The sequence below is a fragment of the Prinia subflava genome, chromosome 2, assembly GCF_021018805.1.
Source record: "Prinia subflava isolate CZ2003 ecotype Zambia chromosome 2, Cam_Psub_1.2, whole genome shotgun sequence".
Lineage (NCBI taxonomy): Eukaryota > Metazoa > Chordata > Aves > Passeriformes > Cisticolidae > Prinia > Prinia subflava.
The window spans coordinates 5230606-5248408 of NC_086248.1; the positions used below are offsets into that span (position 1 = coordinate 5230606).

General features: G+C 39.5%; 1 protein-coding gene across 4 annotated transcripts in view; it reads right to left on the bottom strand.

Annotated features, from left to right (window-relative positions):
• The window catches only part of SUPT3H (SPT3 homolog, SAGA and STAGA complex component), a 256330-nt gene extending 240414 nt beyond the window's left edge, over nucleotides 1–15916 (bottom strand). The window contains exons 1-2 of one of the 4 annotated variants that reach the window (XM_063423657.1): nucleotides 15784–15916; nucleotides 4763–4857 (exon numbers count right to left, since the gene is read on the bottom strand). In XM_063423657.1, coding sequence (XP_063279727.1) covers nucleotides 4763–4857 — 95 coding nt within the window. In that variant the 5' untranslated portion in view covers nucleotides 15784–15916. Of the gene's footprint in view, nucleotides 1–4762; nucleotides 4858–15593 lie in introns of all 4 variants that reach the window. The other 3 variants (XM_063423677.1, XM_063423687.1, XM_063423668.1) reach the window with 3 other exon arrangements.
• Nucleotides 15917–17803: the final 1887 nt, after the last annotated feature.

The following is a 17803-nucleotide window of genomic DNA, read 5'->3' on the forward strand; positions in this document are numbered from 1 at the left end:
ATCTAGACTCTCTATTTGGCATAACTTCCTAGTTTCTATAATCATTTATAATCATAATCAAGCTGACACATTTAGATGCAATAGAAAAATAAAAGAATGAAACCACAAAATAATCAAGGACACAGTTTAACAAATGTAAACTGGACTTACAGCAACAAAACCCATTGTCACAAAGAGATAAAAAAGCCATTCATGTTTTAAAGATTAGGATAACAAAAACTAGATATTTATCAAAAATCAAGTAGCCAGCTGATGGTAACAGCCAGAAAGAATGGCAAAGATTTTGTACAATGTCTAGAAATCAGACAGAGAATGTATTTTAAAAGTTCTCTTGTTAGGTCACATAGTGAAACCCTTTAGGTAAAATGTTCAACAGTCCTGTAAACAGCACAAAATCCATATTGTGTATTTTTTTTTTCAGTTAGCATGTAATGTGAGTATCTTGAAGTATTTGGGTGATTATGGTATTCACAACTGGATTAACCCACAAACACAAACCAGGCTAGCAAAGCACAGCTCTTGAATCACAGCATTTCTTTACTGCTACATGCGGTGGGCATTTCTTCAATGCTGAGCAACAAGTTCCCTGAACTTTCTAACTAACAAGAAAACACTATTTTACTATGTTGTTATCAAACAGAATTTTCATTTCTGCATATGAAAATAAATTTAGAATCAGATACTAGAAGAAATCAATTAGATTTTCCAGGGATTCAGTGGTGAACAAACTGTAATCCAACTCAAGTCAGCAGAGGTTATCCAAATACATCAACGGGAGAACAGATCAGTTCAGAGACCATGCTTCCTGTTATTTCATTGCAAATTCAAAAACTTAGAATGATATTCTTGAAGATGTTGTCATCTCAGAACGGATGAGACATCCTAAATAAGTAAAACCCCTAAAGACAATTTATTTGACTGACAAGTTTGCAAGGTTGCAACCAGTAATAAATACTAGCTTTTATAGCTCATGCTGTATATAGGAAAAAAAATACCATGCAATATTTGCAAGTCCAAAATAATAATACATTCATTCTAGATACTCCTTGAGTCTAAACTGGGAAATATTATTGACAATATTACAAAACCATTCAAATGCTTTAGTAACAGGGATCATGTAAATATCGCAAGAGCCAAGGAGACAGGTTCAAAGAGTCTTAATAAAGAAAAGATTTAACAACTACTGGCCCCAAGTATCTCCCACAATCTGCTGAATGTTTAGAAAGGAAAAATTATAAATAATATATTCATAAAGAAAAAGGGAATATGAAGAATTTATTAGTATCTCTATTGCACAATAACACAACACAGAAGTGTAACAGAGGTGAGCGTAAGCTACAAGCTGGAGCAAGTTGAGTAGGAACTGCATTTGAAACACCTGAACACATTTTTACTGTCTGGAAAGACACAATTAGGAGCAGTAATAAATTTATATCATAGCAATGCATATTACTAATATTAACTAATGTAAATACAGTAGATAACCAGAAAGACTTAAACCAAATTAAAACATTGTTTTCTTCAGTACTTTCACCATTATAATTTATCCTAATAACCCCATACCATCTAATTTTGATTTCTGGTATGAATCGTACCCCAAGAACTAATTAGGAAACTTCAGATCACAGTAATTAGAATTTTTGTAAATAGCTGAAATAGCTTTGAGAAGTCAAGGCATTTAACTGAGGGGAGATAAAAACCTCCCTCCGTAGCTGCAAATTGCACAACATAAGTCTTTAGACTATCAGTGTTTCCAGAGATTCACTCTGTAAGTAGTGCTTATATTAGAAAATAGATGATCTCTACCAAATTATGAATTTTAATGGCTACAGTGAAATCAGTATGGTTGTGAATCTACTGGGCAGAACTGTGATTTAAGTGCAACCCACCTAATGTGAGCAGTTAGTTTGGAAACAGGCTGTAGATCAGCCAAACGAAGTTAAGTAGAACAAACCTCAGCAAAATGCACTAGATGTGCTGAAAACTTTTTTAAATTATTAACACCTACTGCTGTACATTCCCTGGTACCATAATAAAAAATCCAAATGCAAATACAGGATGTAGAAGTCAAAGTAAGCTCTACATAGCACTTTGCTCTTTTAAATTAGTATAAGAAATATAATTTAATTCCAAGGTCTTAACAATTAAAAGCCAAATATAACTATGCAAAAGCTAGTGTACTGCAAATTGACTTGTGTTTAGATGATCTGTGACAATCTGATTAAGAAGCATTGTTCTTAAGGTAATAAATACATGCATTATCACTAATTACACAGTACTATTTAGGCATGATACAAATGAAATTATTTTCTCAACAAACAAAAATTTCTTCAAATCCAAGGACATATCTTTACTAGTTAAATGATTCTGTTTTTCCATTAAGAATATTTAAGTATCTATGTATACAATGAAAAACTTGTACACATTTTAAGACAGCTTTTTTTTTTTTTGCAATATTTTATGACTTTAAGCTCCTATACATTTTTTGTCTTCTCAAATAAATCAGAAAAAACCTGCTGAGCTTATCATAAAAACAATTCTACAACAGGATTCAGTTCATTCCCTTACAATGCCATGGCTCAAAAACAGGTGTAGTGCATGTAACAGATGTAGCATATGAACAACCTCCTCACCTTGAGGAGTGACTACTCACAAGCTTAACGTTACGTGTCAATTTAAGCATTCCATGGAATCCAACACTGGCTCAACACTTCTGTGCTGCAAATTATACACTAATCAAAGACACCACCTTCATGCCATGAGATATTCTTATCTGCAGATTTCCAGATCTTGGCACTGGGTTACAACAGGATTTGATATTCTACTCCAAAAATACTTTCTCTCTCTCTCTTTCTTCTACCTTTTAAATCCCTAAAATCCAACAGCCCATTTTTAAAATCGACACAAACTACTACATGACATTCTGGATTAGCACTCTATATGAATAATTTCTCAGAAGTTCATCCTCTTGCTGCACGTTTTGTTGAGAAAGGCAGGGCAAGTTGAAGTTTCTCTTCACATTACTCCATGAAAACTATGGCAAATAGGTGACCCTTCTCTTGACAGCAAGAAACTAGAGAGAGATAGCCTCTATTTTCTTTTCTTTAAGAAGATGTTACCTTTTTTGCACTGCACTGCTCCAGTCTTTGCTATTTCCCAGTATCTTAAGATGTCAGCAGGAATTTGTTATGAATCGCCTAAATAGGAGAATCTGTAACTTCCTAAATCACATCGTTTATAAAAAATGTCAGCTTCTGTCAGAGCACAGAAAGTTCTTTTAAAGGCATAACTTCATTTTATGGCCCTGGCCAAAGGAAACAGTTGTCCTTTTTTTCTGCATGGTTCATCCCTGGCACTCTATCATTTTCAAAAGTCTCCTTTTTTTCCACAGCAAACAATAAAAACTTAAGCTTCAATGTGCTCATTGCAGTCAAGGAATTTCCTCAGTTCCTACTAGTTTAATGAAGCTGTGAAATATGTTACTCTGGAGCACAGATGATCTGTTTGCACAGCTTTCAAAGGATAACTGCACCAGTTCTGAAGCAAAAGGAAAATGTCTATTCCTTCCATTTATATGGCCAACAATAACTTCTACATTCTGACAGAATCGTGTGTATACTGGCGGGGAAAGGGAGTTTCAAAACACTTTATCAGGAAGTCCACAATCCAATAAATGCAGGCTCCCCAGATACTGATCCAAACTGATGCACAGGATTTGAATCTGAAGTTTTGTTTTTTAAACACAGTTACAGTTATTTTTCTCAACCAAGAACAACAGTTGTGTTTTTCAGCATAGATGACCTTAATAGATATGAACAATTAGCAAACAGAATTCCCTTGAAGGAGAGAGTGCAGTAATATTTTTCTACCAAAGAAAAAATACAGTAGAACACTGGTTCTGTAACAATGTACTCAGCTACACTAGAAGATTCAATGTACAAGAAAAAGCTCTTATTTACATTATACTGAAAAATACTCCCGTGGAAGGCATCTCATTATCCACCTGACAACAATCTAGTGATCTCCTAAGAACACTTAACTGAAAATAAATTGCATCTTTCACTTTTGCAAAGGGACCTCTTTGCAGAATTTAATGGAGACAAGTAATTCCTTATGCATCTACTGCCTATGCAGTAATTCAGGTGAGAAATTGTTATACAACAGTGAAGGCAAACCTACCACACATGACTGAAAGCAACACAGTTTTAGTCTCACCACCAAATTAAAAAATCATAATATCACAGCTTGGAACTGGGTTTCTAAGAAACCAGCATTCATTTAAAATAATGAATATCTTATTTTTTTAGCAACTTTACTTCCTGTCTGGCAGGCCCCAGTTATTTACAAGCATTCCACATTGTAATTGCATCAGCAATATTATGATCTCAGCAGTTTATCTCTCTGTATTAGCACTGAAGGAAGTTAATGAAAGTATTTATTTAAAAATCTATCTATGACAACTGGAAGCTTTGCTATATTTGATGAAGGGCTGAGAAATAAGGACTCTAAAGACTTCTAAAGTATATATTAAAAATACATTTCTTTACTCAGCAGCATTTACTCTCCTTTCAATAAAAGATGTGGGTTTTATTTACCCAAGTCATCTCTGAATGTTTTACAAATCAGAAGTAAAACACTAACAGCTCCATCACTAACACCTGCTCTTCTTTCCCCCATGACCCTCACTCACACATTCTAAGAAAACAGCCAAAAGATGAACACACAATGCAGATACTGTCAGATATTTTGACTGACTACTCACATCATACTCTGCAATTCAGGTGTAAAGCTTGTTGATTTTCTTCCACTGCTTGAAGAGGCAACCGCTGACATGGGGCTGGCCACAGTGCTGCTCATCTGGGGAAACAAAGAAATAATGGCACTTACAATACTTGTATTTCATTTCCAAGAGAGCATATGTACGCTTCACATCAGGTATTTAAAAGGAAGAAAAGCTATTTGGAGTAACATGGAAGGTAAAGGTTCTGCATGCAAAAAAAGAAGGCTATGTGAGGCACTAGAAAGCTCGATTTGATGTTTGGAAGTATTGGAAAGATGCACTAATTCTAGAATAAAATTTAGAAGTATCCTAAAAAGTACCAGTGGAAAAGCATTAAACTAAAAACACCACTAGTCTGGACTAGATGGTATTCACAGACACCAGAACCTCTGCTGCCCGGTCATCCTCTTATATTCCTGCATATCCTAAACACCAGTAAATCACATCCACACCATCTCCAACGAGGCTAAGAGAAATAAGAGATTCTCAAAAAGCCAGTTAAAACTTTATGAGCACAGAATCAGAAATTTCCTTTATAAAACACCCCCTTCACACACACAACTTTAATTCTTAAAACAGAAATACATTAGAAAGAGTGAGACCTGACCACCATCATAATACTCATAGCACTGAAGGTACTGTCTTTATACTAAGTATTTACAGTTCTCTATATAAATATCTTATTCAACAACTCCAAAGCAAATCCAAGACAATTTTACTCTTATTCTACGAAGTAAATAACAAATCTACATTTTTCCTCTTTAATAATATGCAAGTCAGATGGCTTTGTGCTATTTAAGTTTAAAAAAATAATTTCATTTACTGAAAGACTGATTAGCAAAATTTAATTATGGAAAACTCCATACATATGTACAAGGGAGTTTCATTTTTCCCTTCAAAAATATTAATAAAAAACTGCACACGGTGTAAGTTCTCTGATAAACAAGACATATTCTCACTGTATTTCTTAGTTTTCTAGTTTGTTACACACTAGTAACAGCTGAGTTGTACTGCTCATTTCTTGCACTATTAGTAATAGCAACAGTAAAAGCTTCATGTTGATATAGCTTGCTGTGCTGTAAGAGATCCTACCTCTCTCTATTTTGAAATGCAAAGGTTAAGATTATTTTCTAGAATAGAAATCCACTCAACCACTTCCCAGGGCAGTCTCTTCCAATGTTTGATCACCCTTTCTGTGAAGAAAGCTTTTCCCAACATGTGAACATCTCTTGGCACAACTTGAGGTTGGTTCCTCTTCTTCTATAGCTTTGTACACAAGAGCCAAACCCCACCTGTCTGTCTCCTCCTGTCAGGAGCTGTGCAGAGCCACAAGGTTCCCCCTGAGCCTCCTTCTCCCCAGGCTGAGCCCCCCCAGCTCCCTCAGCTGCTCCTCCTCAGACCTGTGCTCCAGACCCTTCCCCAGCTCTGTTCCCTTCCCTGGACACGCTCCAGCCCCTCAATGTCCATCCTGAACTGCGGGGCCCAGAACTGGACACAGCGCTCGAGGTGACCCCAGTAGTGCCCAGCACAGGGGACAGTCACTGCCCTGGCCCTGCTGCCACAGCATGGCTGGCACAGCCCAGGTGCCACCGGCCTTCTTGGCCACCTGGGCTCAGCTGTCCCATGTTCAGCTGCTGTCACCAGCACCCCCAGGTCCTTTCCCACTGAGCAGCTTTTCAGCCGCTCTGCTTCAGTCTGCAGCATTGCACGAGGTTATTGTGACTTATGTACAGCATCCAGCACTTGAACTTGTTGAACCTCATTAAAATTGGCCCTGGTCAATTGATCCAGCCCTTCAAGATGCCTTTGCACAGCCTCCCTACCCCACCCAACTTGGTGTCGTAAGTTTAATTTTTTTATTAATGCTTTCATGTAGATTATCAACCTTCAGTTCATCTTCAGGCAGATTCTAATTTAGGTCCCCATCCTGCAAGCACTTAAGCACATGTGTAACTTGAATCACAAGTTTGCTCCCACTCAAGTCTGATTTTAATCACGAGTAGTTACACACAAGGCTAAAGTGCTGTCAGGATCCTGCCATAATCAGCAATTACCAGAGTCATCTAACCTAAACATTCAAATTAGTGAACTTAAAAAACAAAAGCAATTCAAAACCCTCTTTGACAAAGAAAGGTGCCAGTATTTATAGGAAAGTTCTATATATCCATGAAAGGGAGTTAAGAGGAAGCTGCCTTTGTACCCACCCTAGCAGAAACAGCCTAAAGATTTAAAAATTAATATGTATTTTATTGTTCATCATTTGATCGGGACTAAGAAGAATTAATTTTAGTAGCTCTAATTTTATTTCCAATACCAGGGTACCAATATCCCTAGACAGAGAATTAATGGTGTATTCATTAAAAAGTAAATAACATCCAAATATTTATGGAGGTTTTTTTTAATTCAGTTTTTTAAAACTACTTGCATCACTTGAAGCATATAATTATTTTCTTTGAACATCCATGACAGACACTGTGCTTTATCCAGGATGTTCTGTTCTGCTAATTCATGAAACCCTCTCCCAAAATTCCCAAAAACCATAGGGCTCAATTCCACAGTTGCCTCCTCACAGCATAAGACCTGTGATTTCTGCCCTCCAAGTGGCAAGAACAGGTCACTTAAATTTTTTTGAAGTGCTGTACATCTCAGTGGTTTGAGAGCTGAAAGTTTATCTGCTACTGCTTCACTGCAAATTTGGGTCCTCCCGTTGCAACCAAACAATTTAACTTTCAAATCAAGCAGGTGTACAGCATTTTCTTGACATAAAAAACCAACAGCTTGTCAGGCTTCATCAGACCCTTTACAATAATTACTTCCACAGCCCACATTTTGTTTGATGGTTTAGATAATTAACTTCTTTACACATCAAAGTACCATCCTCTGTATGTTCTATTTCCTTTCTTCCGGACATTAAAAAAAAAATAATAGTGCAAAAGCAGAAGCACTCTCAAATCAATTTTCTTCAATAAGTACAGCTATCATGGATCTGAAAAGCCTACAGTGATCTTTAGTGGGTCGATATACTGTATTTGTTTTAGCTCCAAACTGAAATGCAGCTGTTTGCCATATTCTATAAAATGAATTCAGATGTTCAGATTAAGTCACAGATTATTTCAATGTGCTGCATTTTAATCATGAACTCTAGCAAGAAGATAGCTTCTGATTTGGGACTGGTAATTTTGAGTTCCTATCCAAGTAGGTCCAACTTTTATAAATTCTTTTCTCGTAAGTAAAACATTGCAATCACATGTATAGTAAAAAACACACATTCAAATGTATATATAATCACTAATATAAATGTTTAAAAGCATCTACTGTAATTTCTATGCCTTTTACATAGGAAAGTCATAACAGAAAACATTTTTTTCCATATGAATCAGCAGAACAAAAGTTATCAGTTGAGGGAAACAAATTTTAAGTAATTTCTCATCAGGTTTAGGCCCATCCCTCTCACCACAGTAAGATACCTGGGTAGATTTCTGTCTCATAACCCTCCTTCATATCAATATCCACTCTGAAATTACCACACAGTATTAACCTACACTGACTTTTCTACAATCAGTAAGGGATGGTATAACCCACGTATTTATTCAAGATCCAGCTGAGAGACATAGAATTTGGAATTTCACTGTTCCTAAAACATAAGGGTTATACATTTGGGCAATATCCAATACTATATTTACATATAAATATATACATAAAATCATACCTTCTAAACCAAACTGTTGGGGAAGATGAAAACTAACCAGGAAAGTTTTAAAGATACAAATGTTTAGCAGAAGGTTCTCTAGAAATGAAAGCAAGTTTTGATATAGGAAAATAAAATATGTCTAAAATTAGAATTGGTGAGCCATTTGTTACTGGACAACTAAGAAAGCAAAGGTTAAGTAGAGTTGGAAAGAGGTTCTATGGCTAGAGCAACAGATATGTTGACCACAAACAAAGAAGATGTTTTTACCAAATAGAAACAAAGTCTAAGAATTTTCCTCTGCAAGAAGACAGAAAGACAACTTTGAGCTTAAACTGTAACATAATACGGTAATATTAGTAGTTATGATAGGCTATAGGTAAATGTAAAGGTATTGTGTATGATGCTGATTTGTTTCTATGTATTAAGATGCTCAGCAAAGAAAACTATATAATGCATTGTATCCAAAACCAAAGCGGCTTCAGGCTTGCCCATAAGCTGTAGCTGGCAGCTTTTAGGCTGGGCTCTCACCCACGACCCAGGACTGCTGCAATAAAGAGCATTTTGGAAAAAAGCTGCCTGTCATTCCCACATCTATCTCATCTGGCTCTTACACCAAACCATTCTGAAGAATCTTAAAACTCATGTCATTTAAACCCCCTGCCATGTGCAGGGACACCTTCCATCAGGCCAGGTTGCTGAGGGCCTCATCCAAGCCAGCTTTGAGCACTTCCAGGGATAGAGCTGACACTGCTCCTCTGTTCCACTGCCTCACCACCCTGCTAGCAAAATACCTTTCTTTTTCTAATCTTAACCTCCCCACTTTCAGCTTCAAGCCATTCCCCCCGTCCCATCATTGCACATCCTCCCCAGCTCTCTCGGAGCCCCTGTGGGTCCTGGAAGGTGCTGTGAGGTCTCCCTTTCTCCAGGCTGAACAGCAGAGACTCAGTCAAGGCTTTTGAGATACTCCTCAGACACCTTCACCAATCCCCACTGCTGGAATGTCACACAAAAATCGAGGAGAAAGATGCAGCCAAACAGTCACTCAGAACAGTCCTCCAACACACAATCTGACAGCTGATCTAATTCACTCAGGAACAGCAGAAGTTAATAGTAATACAGTTTTCACTTCACCACAAGAAAAAAAAAAACCATAAATCTGCACTGGGTCAGTTTAAAACAAATGTGAATTTGTAGTGATTCTCTCTGATGTCTCTGTTATAGGCTAAAGAAGATGCAGGATTACAAAAAACTAGCAGTGGCCCTGCAAAAATATTTACACTGAATAACACAAAATAGAAGTTGCCATTACAATGATTGAATTCATCAAGCATACATCTAACATGGTTATCACATCAGTCTTTTCATAAATACATTTTGCATATAACCTGAAACCATGCAAAAATTTAAAGACTGAAAAATTTTCATTTATATGAACTCAAACGAAACAGGAAGGAAAGAAAAGCCAATATAACTATGAATTAACACAGAATTAAAATTAATGCTTTTGTTTCCACACCCTCTACTTCAGAGTAATTAGATTAACTAGTCTGTTACCACTGAGTACTTCATGGCCTCACCAGCTGACAAGAGGGTATAGGATAACAGTCTTCTAGGACTTGAGATGTAAGAACTTAATTAACTACAGGAAACACAGATTTTTGTTACTGCACTTCTTTTAAAAAACAAAAACACACCATAACACTGCTGAACACATGCAAGACTAGCTGAGTGTACGCTCAAAACTACAAAAACTAAGAGTTTAAAAAAAAATACCCCATAACCAAATGCAAGAGCAAATATACTGTTTTGCTTGTCACTCACTCTCCCAGTAGCACAAATTAACTGAAAATTAAAACACTAAGTGTGAAGTCCTTTAAGTACTCCTGAGCTGTTGAAGCAGGCTGGAACTAGAAACACTCTAAAGGGCCTCAGATAAGCACAGTGCATGTGTAATCTAGGATTTACAACAAAATAGTGACTGATAGTATACAATGAAATTACTTTATCGTCCTCTAACCTGTTCAGGTCAAAATCTACCAGCTTGTTGGGCAACAATTAAAAAGTGTTTTTTGCGTACAGGAAATAGGATGAGTAACTTCCATATTCCCTAATGCACAGCATCTTAAAAAGCCAAACAGATAAAGTAAAGGCACAAACTTTCAGGGAGCAGTCAGACCAAACACAGGATTAGAAGCAATCTGTGGGCAGGCACGAACACATCTGCACCAGGTCTGCACACAAGAATATTGTTCAAAGCTCGGGCTGCAATCTCAGCTTTCTTTCATTTTTAATTAATTAACAAAGTACCACAAAGCAGAATGCATGCACTATTCATTCTAAGGATAACGCATTACATCTGCTGCTGCTGCTTCCATTTTCTACTTGATAGGCCAGATTCTTAGGGTAGTTTTATTTTAAACTGAATTCCAGAAAGAAAAATTCATCTTATAGCTGTCAATGCACAGCCCAGCTTTCACCACCCAGACAAATAGGCATCTCATCTTTAACCATGACACTCTTAGAAGGGAACACGCTTGGAAAGCCCACACGAATACAAGGAATACAACTGAACATAACTTCCCCTTGTCCATTTAAAGGCAATTCAGTCTTTCATTGTCATGTAGAAGTTAAAGAAGAAACATGCATGGCTGATAACAACAGGTAAAACCAATTTTCTAATACATGTACACATAGATTTTCATCCAAAGTATTACACGCATCCAAATGATTTTATCTTTAGAACTGTCCTGTTCAACATCCCTAAAGATAAAATAACCCTTCCTGTTCATTTCTACATCTCAGAGTGTTTTTGTGCACTGCTTTTACTGAAGACCTTACATGAAAGCAGTAAACAAGCACAGCTCTCTCACTGACTTAGCAAGAAAAGAAAAGTCACTAAAGCAACCTTAGACTGAAATAAAACCTTCTGACTCCCCTGTGTGCAATAACTGCTGTGTTTTATTCAATATGACTCTGCATGTCCTCACATTTGAAGCTCCTATTTGTCCATCCCCATGTTAGACATGACAGTTACTTTAAGCTTCTTCTGAACCAGACCACAGAATGGTCTGGACTACTGAAAGAATACTTATATACAGATGTGACTGTTTTATTTGAGACAGGAAAATATAGAGAATAATTTTACATGAGAGCTCTGCCTTCACATCTGGAGGTGTTTACAAAACACTTCTCAGAGTTTCCAACCCCAGTCTAATCAGAGCTATGTCCTTCCCCAGAAGTGGTACATTTATTTTTAACAAGGAAGCAGGCAAAATGAACCTAATATATACACCCACCTCCCTCTGAACTGAATGTGCACACTTCTTTGCAGAGCTTTGTGCCACACTGGCAGTTAACAGCACTGCAAATTAAGCACAAATGACTTATTCCTTCCTTATTAAAAATGCTTTAAGAAAACAATGTAAAGACCAAACAACCTGAAACTAACAGCCAAGTTCTCACAGCTTCCAGAATCTGGCTCCTATAACCCTGAACTTCTTTCAACTAGCAATTGTTTTTTTCCTAATACACTGGTATTACAAACCTTCTATATTAATTATTTAATAATTGTATATAGATGTAATTTAGTGGTTCTGACCTTTCTGTGAGAGTCACTGGTGATTTTCAGTGAAGCAAACACAAGGTGTGCTCACAGGTCTGGTGATTAAAAAAAAGCTTCCAAGTCATCAGGACTTGCATACTTGATTCCAGCATGCAAGGCCGAATAGGCCCAATTGGGACTTGCTCAGTATTTTGCTTTTGCTGATGAGTAAAGCATTCCTGTATTAATATGCAGAGGTCACGTTAGCCCTGTCAATATGCTTTATTCTGGTGCTCACTGGCCAGCAAACAACTCCTTTAGTGAGCATGGGTCCCTGTCTACCTTCAGTTCCATTTAAAGTAAATTCAAATTTAAAGGTTTACTAACAGAGGTGGATTTTCTATAAAGCATAGGCAAGTTATCATTAGCTTTAAACTGTATTTTCTTTGGTATAACTTTTCTGTCTAAACATTCACCTGCCTTCATCTTCTTTCAAAATGGCATCTTCCAACCTATCACACTGATTACATCGACCTTTCTACTCTCATATCACCCTGAGCTGTGCTTGATTCACTATATGAAATACAATTAAAATAATTTCATAATATCGTTCCACCCTGACCTTAATTGAATATTCTAGCATATCAGGAATACCATCAAGTTATGGCATCAACATATGTATCTAAAATTCCTCATCAAGAATGAGCAGCCAAATCTATTTGGCTAAGGTTATTAATCTATATTAATCTATAGGCGAAGGTTATAAAAAAACTGTCCAATTCTTGTTGTGGGGCTGCTTTTGTTTCAGAAATCAGTGCTTGCCACCATATTTTTTGGAGGAGAAAATGTCTACTTCCATTGTTGCTCATCTATGCAACATCTAATTCAAGTAAAACTACAGGGAAAACAGCCATGGCTTTAAGATCAGGTCAAAGCATAAAAATCAGAAGTTGGTCTAACAATATGTCAGTAACACACAGGCCACCAACCCGCTTCCAAGATCTCAGTCATAGATGATATCCAGTAAGTTCCTGCTAAAATGCCTCCTTTTTTACTCAAAAATACACATTTGTCCCAGGTAAACCTCAGTACTGGGCTTCATCAGAAGAATTATCAATAGAGCTCTTCCTTGTTAAGTGCTGTTAAAAATCACATGCTTGAGTGGCATTCCAAGCAAAAAAAGCCTACATTTCAGCAAGAGTCTACTGGAAATCACATCTTCCAAACAAGTTCTTGGCCCCTTTTTTCCATTACTGCTACTTCTGTGATGGCTTAAGGAGCTGTGTGAACTAGAAACTCTGCAGCTGACTCTGTGAAAGTCTGATTGTAATCAAACGCGATACTTCAAACATATGCAAAATACAGGGGTAGAGAAAAGCCAAAGATTATTTATAAATAGAAATTTCACCTGTGACAGCTTGCAAAAGAATGCTTACTAAGATTATTTAAAATTAATAACGACTCCACGTAGCACTACAAATGCCAATTACCTGCAACACAGATTGCAGATCAAATCAATACCATTTTCAGCCCCTTTGACAGGCAGATTTTTTTGATCAGCTCCAGATAAGCTTGTAACTGAGTCACCACTGCCTGGTTCCATGAGAACACGGGCCTAACTAATTTCTTTACATGCTTGTGTATCTACACATTTGGGTATTTCGCAATCGCAACCAGAGCATTAACTCAGTTATTTTCTATGGTATAATTATGCTGCCTGGGTTTGGCCTCATGCCTTAGAACACCTTTGCAGTGATGACCTAGAAAGACACCATCTAGCTGGTCTCACTGCTCCAGGGCAGCACAGCAGCACAGCAATCACCAGGTGAACAATGTTCACTGTTTGTTCTACGCTGTTACATGTAGGCAATTCTTAAAACACTTGTAGCTTGCTAAATTACAACCTGCTTACGCTGACAAGTTACTAATTGACTAATCAACTCTCAAACAGCTTTGTTCAGTGCTACCCAGAACTGAGCCCAGGAGAGTAATTCAACTGGTTATGACAGCCAGAGGCTCTAAAGGCTACAGAATCCTGTGAAACCTTAAGCAATCTCTTCAAATCCATAGATTTGAAAATCACAAGTTAAATACTACAAAAGGATTTCTTGCAACACAACTTCGAGCTTTTCCTCCGTCAGTTTTAGGATGTTCTGGTTAGACCTCAAGCTTTTCTTCAGAATCATCACAGCTAAGAAGCTCTTTATCTAACTGAAAACTAACTTTTTCAAACTTTCACAAGCAGAGATGGGGCTTTCAAGAAGTATAATTTTTTCCTGTCACAAGAAGTATAATTTTTTCCTGTCACAGTTAGAAATGCTACTTTTGCCATCAACATTCCCACCTATACAGCAACAATACGCAGGATAAAAAGGAACCACAATAAAACAAAATATGATTTGTGTATTAGTAACATGCAAATAGGAGCCTGCGTAAAGTCCACCAAAGTTCACAAAAGGACTGACAGTGCCTTCCACACCACTTGGATCTGGCCAACAGTAAAGAAAGAGATGCAAATAGGGAGAGAGGGTGGGTGCCCTGCATCCTGCCAAGTAAGCACTGCTGCTTTAAGCCAAAGGGAAAGTGAGGCCTGTACCAAGGAGTGGTGATGTGGGATGATGTGGGAGTTAGAGAAAAGACTTCAAAAGAAAATTTTAGCGAAACATCAACACGGCTGCAAACCTTGAAATAGATTCACTTGTAAGAAATCAAATATCTCACAATAAATCACTGACACTATTGCCATACAGCAAACTTGCATTGTCTGCAACATCGGATTCCTGCTCCCTTTTCACAAACACAGTAATACAGATTTTGCATGTACATGTGCTTTGCAATCATCAACTGCAAATCATCCATTTGTGTCATTTCTAGGAACTCAGAAGCAGTTGATCTGTACACAGGAAGTATAAAAATATTCTAAAGTGGAAAAATCACTTACAGCTAACACAGAGAAACATTATTCTGGACTGTCAGCCTTAGGCTTTTAACATTTACCAGTAATCTCTTTACGGACTTATACTTTCTATAAGGAACACTATAGACCTTACGAGAACATTCCAGCGTATCAGGAATACCATTAAGTTAGGACATCAATGTATGCATCCAAAATTTCTCATCAAGAACGAGCAGCCAAATTCATAGGATTCTAAATAAGGAATATCACAGGATTCCAGTCAGGGAATCACCACACCTGTTCGGGCAAAGTAAAATCCATTTCCTCCGGATGAAATTTGCAAACTAGGCACATTTCACACATCAGAGTGACACGAAGAAATTAACAACACCCAGCAGTACATAGCGTACTGCAGGCCACAGCTCGGCTGCTGTCACGTAATTTTAAAGAATATTTTTTAAAATAGTAAAAAAAAAAAGTCTTAGGAACACCTCCTAGATTAGTTGCAAGACGACAAAACGAACAGGACAGGGCAGGGGCCGATGTAACACCGAAGGCCACCAGAAAACCGCGCTCCCCCCCCGCGCCCCCGCCCCGCAGGTACCGCGGGCAGGAACCGCCCCGCTAATGCTCCTGAAGGCCCCAACAACGAGCAGCCTCGCTAAGTTAATTAACAGCAACACACTCTCTTAATTGCGTGCCCTCGCTGGTGACTCACTCAAAGGCTCACCCCTGGGGATGGATGGATGGATGAGGAGGCTGAGATGTGCAGGGGAGGAAGGATGGAAGGAAGGTGGGAGCAGCTTGTGGTGCCCGGTCCCCCCCACCCCGTGTGCGGACAGCCGAGAGGGGAAAGCGAGGGGCAGGCACTGAACCTCGGTCCTTCCCCTCCACGCGCTGCCTGGACCGAGGCGAGAAACGAGGGGGACGGAAAAGCGGCGGCGGCTTCGCGCTGCTCCCCCCGCCCGCCACCGCCGCCACGGCCGCTGAGGGAGGGGGGGTAAGATGGCGCCGCCCGCGCCGGGGAGGAGCCGGTTCCGCCACAGCGGCCGCCCCGCAGATGGAGGCGGCGGCCGCGGCGCCTCCCAGGGCGCGGGGAGGAGCCGGGGCGAGGCGGGGCCGCCGCCGCTTCCTCCCGCCCCCGCCGCCGCCGCCCCCCTCGGCGGGCCGCCCGCGGGAACGGCGGGATTAACGCGAGGGAATATCGCAAAGGCGGGCGCCTGGAGGATGCTGCAGGGCTCTTTACAGTGGTGCGACAGGAGGAGAGGCGGCCATGAAAGGAAACACAACAGGCTCCACCTAGACATGAGGAAGAACTTCTTCACGTTGAGGGTAAAGCACTGGAGCAGGCTGCCCAGGGAATTACTGGGTTGTCTCTCTCTGGAGACATTCCAAACCCACTTGGACGCGTTCCTGTGTCACCTGCTCCAGGTGAGCCTGCTTGGCAGGGGTGTTGGACTGGATGGTCTCCAGAGGTCCCTTCCAACCCTAACAATTCTGTGGTTCTGTGAATAACACAATCACTTAGGTTGGAAAAGACCTCTGATGCTGTTGAGCCCAACCTACGACCCATCACCACCTTGTGGGCCAGAGTGTGTCCCTCAGTGCCACATCCCATCTTTCCTTAAACACCTCCAGAGATGGTGTTGCAGGTGCTGCCTGATGGGCCATGACCACCTTTTCCTTCCCCTCCAGCACCAGGCATTGCTGGAGGGCAGCAGGAAGGGGCTCCAGGGCTGCTGTGAGTCCAATGAGCCAGGGGATTTTGGGGAGAGACAGCTGGATCTCCCTGCAGCAGGAAGGTCTGGGTGTACACAGGTGTCTGGCCTCAGCACGGGTGTTAGCACACCCTCATCTCTGCAGCCACAACCTTGTACACGTGTTCAAAAATAGAAGTGCGAGCAACAGCAACCTGTGTTCGTGTTTACCCCGATGGAAACACCAATGGAGCCTACTACAGCAATACACAATTTTACTATTTCAGCCATGACATTAACAGTTCCATGCTGAGCCAGGGAGATTTAGGCTGGATGTTAGGAAGCATCCCCTTACTGAGAGGGTGGTCAGACACTGGAACAGGCTTATGGAGAGGTTGTTGATGCTCTACTTCTCTCAGTGTATAAGAGGCATTGGGACAATATCTCTGTGCTTTAATTTTGGTCATGCTTTAACTTTGAGTCAGTCCTGACATGGTCAGGCAGTTGGACTGGATGATTGTTTGTAGGTCCCTTCCAGCTGAAATATTCTGTTCTTTGCTGTGCTAATTCAGTGCATTGGTGTGGTTACATACCCATGTTTTCCTCTTGATTCCTGGCAATGGTGGCTTTCCTCTTCCTATATCCTACCAGCTCAACAGGTTGATGCGAAGGGCATGACTAGGCAAGCTGGCGCATTAACCCACCTGTCCTTTCTTTTAACCTTTCCTTCCTCCTTTCAACCTTTTCTCCCTTGGACACCTCCTAATAGTAGATTTCTGTGAGTTTAGTTTGGTCGTTCCGCTCGTCACATGCAGGTTTGTTGGGAGACAGGCTGATATCTGCCATGGTATAAAGTGGAACTAATAAATGGGACCAACAGAGGTAAATGGAGTAACCATTAGTGCTTTGAAAAGAAATCTTACTTTTCTCAAAAGTTTGTGGGGTGTATAACTTCAAAAGTTGCACTCTTTTACTTTGCCCTCCTTAGTCCTTTTTTAATTCAAACTCCTGCCTACACACTAAGCAGGATTCATATCATTGTACTAGGATTCATTCTAAGAAACTGACAGCTTAGAGAGTTTGTGATTTTGTGTAAATCTCAGCACTTTACTTCTTTGGGGGTCTGGATAAGAAAAGGAAAAACAAGAAAGCTCAGGCAGTCACTGCAGTGATCTTAACACTCTAGGGACCATCTGAA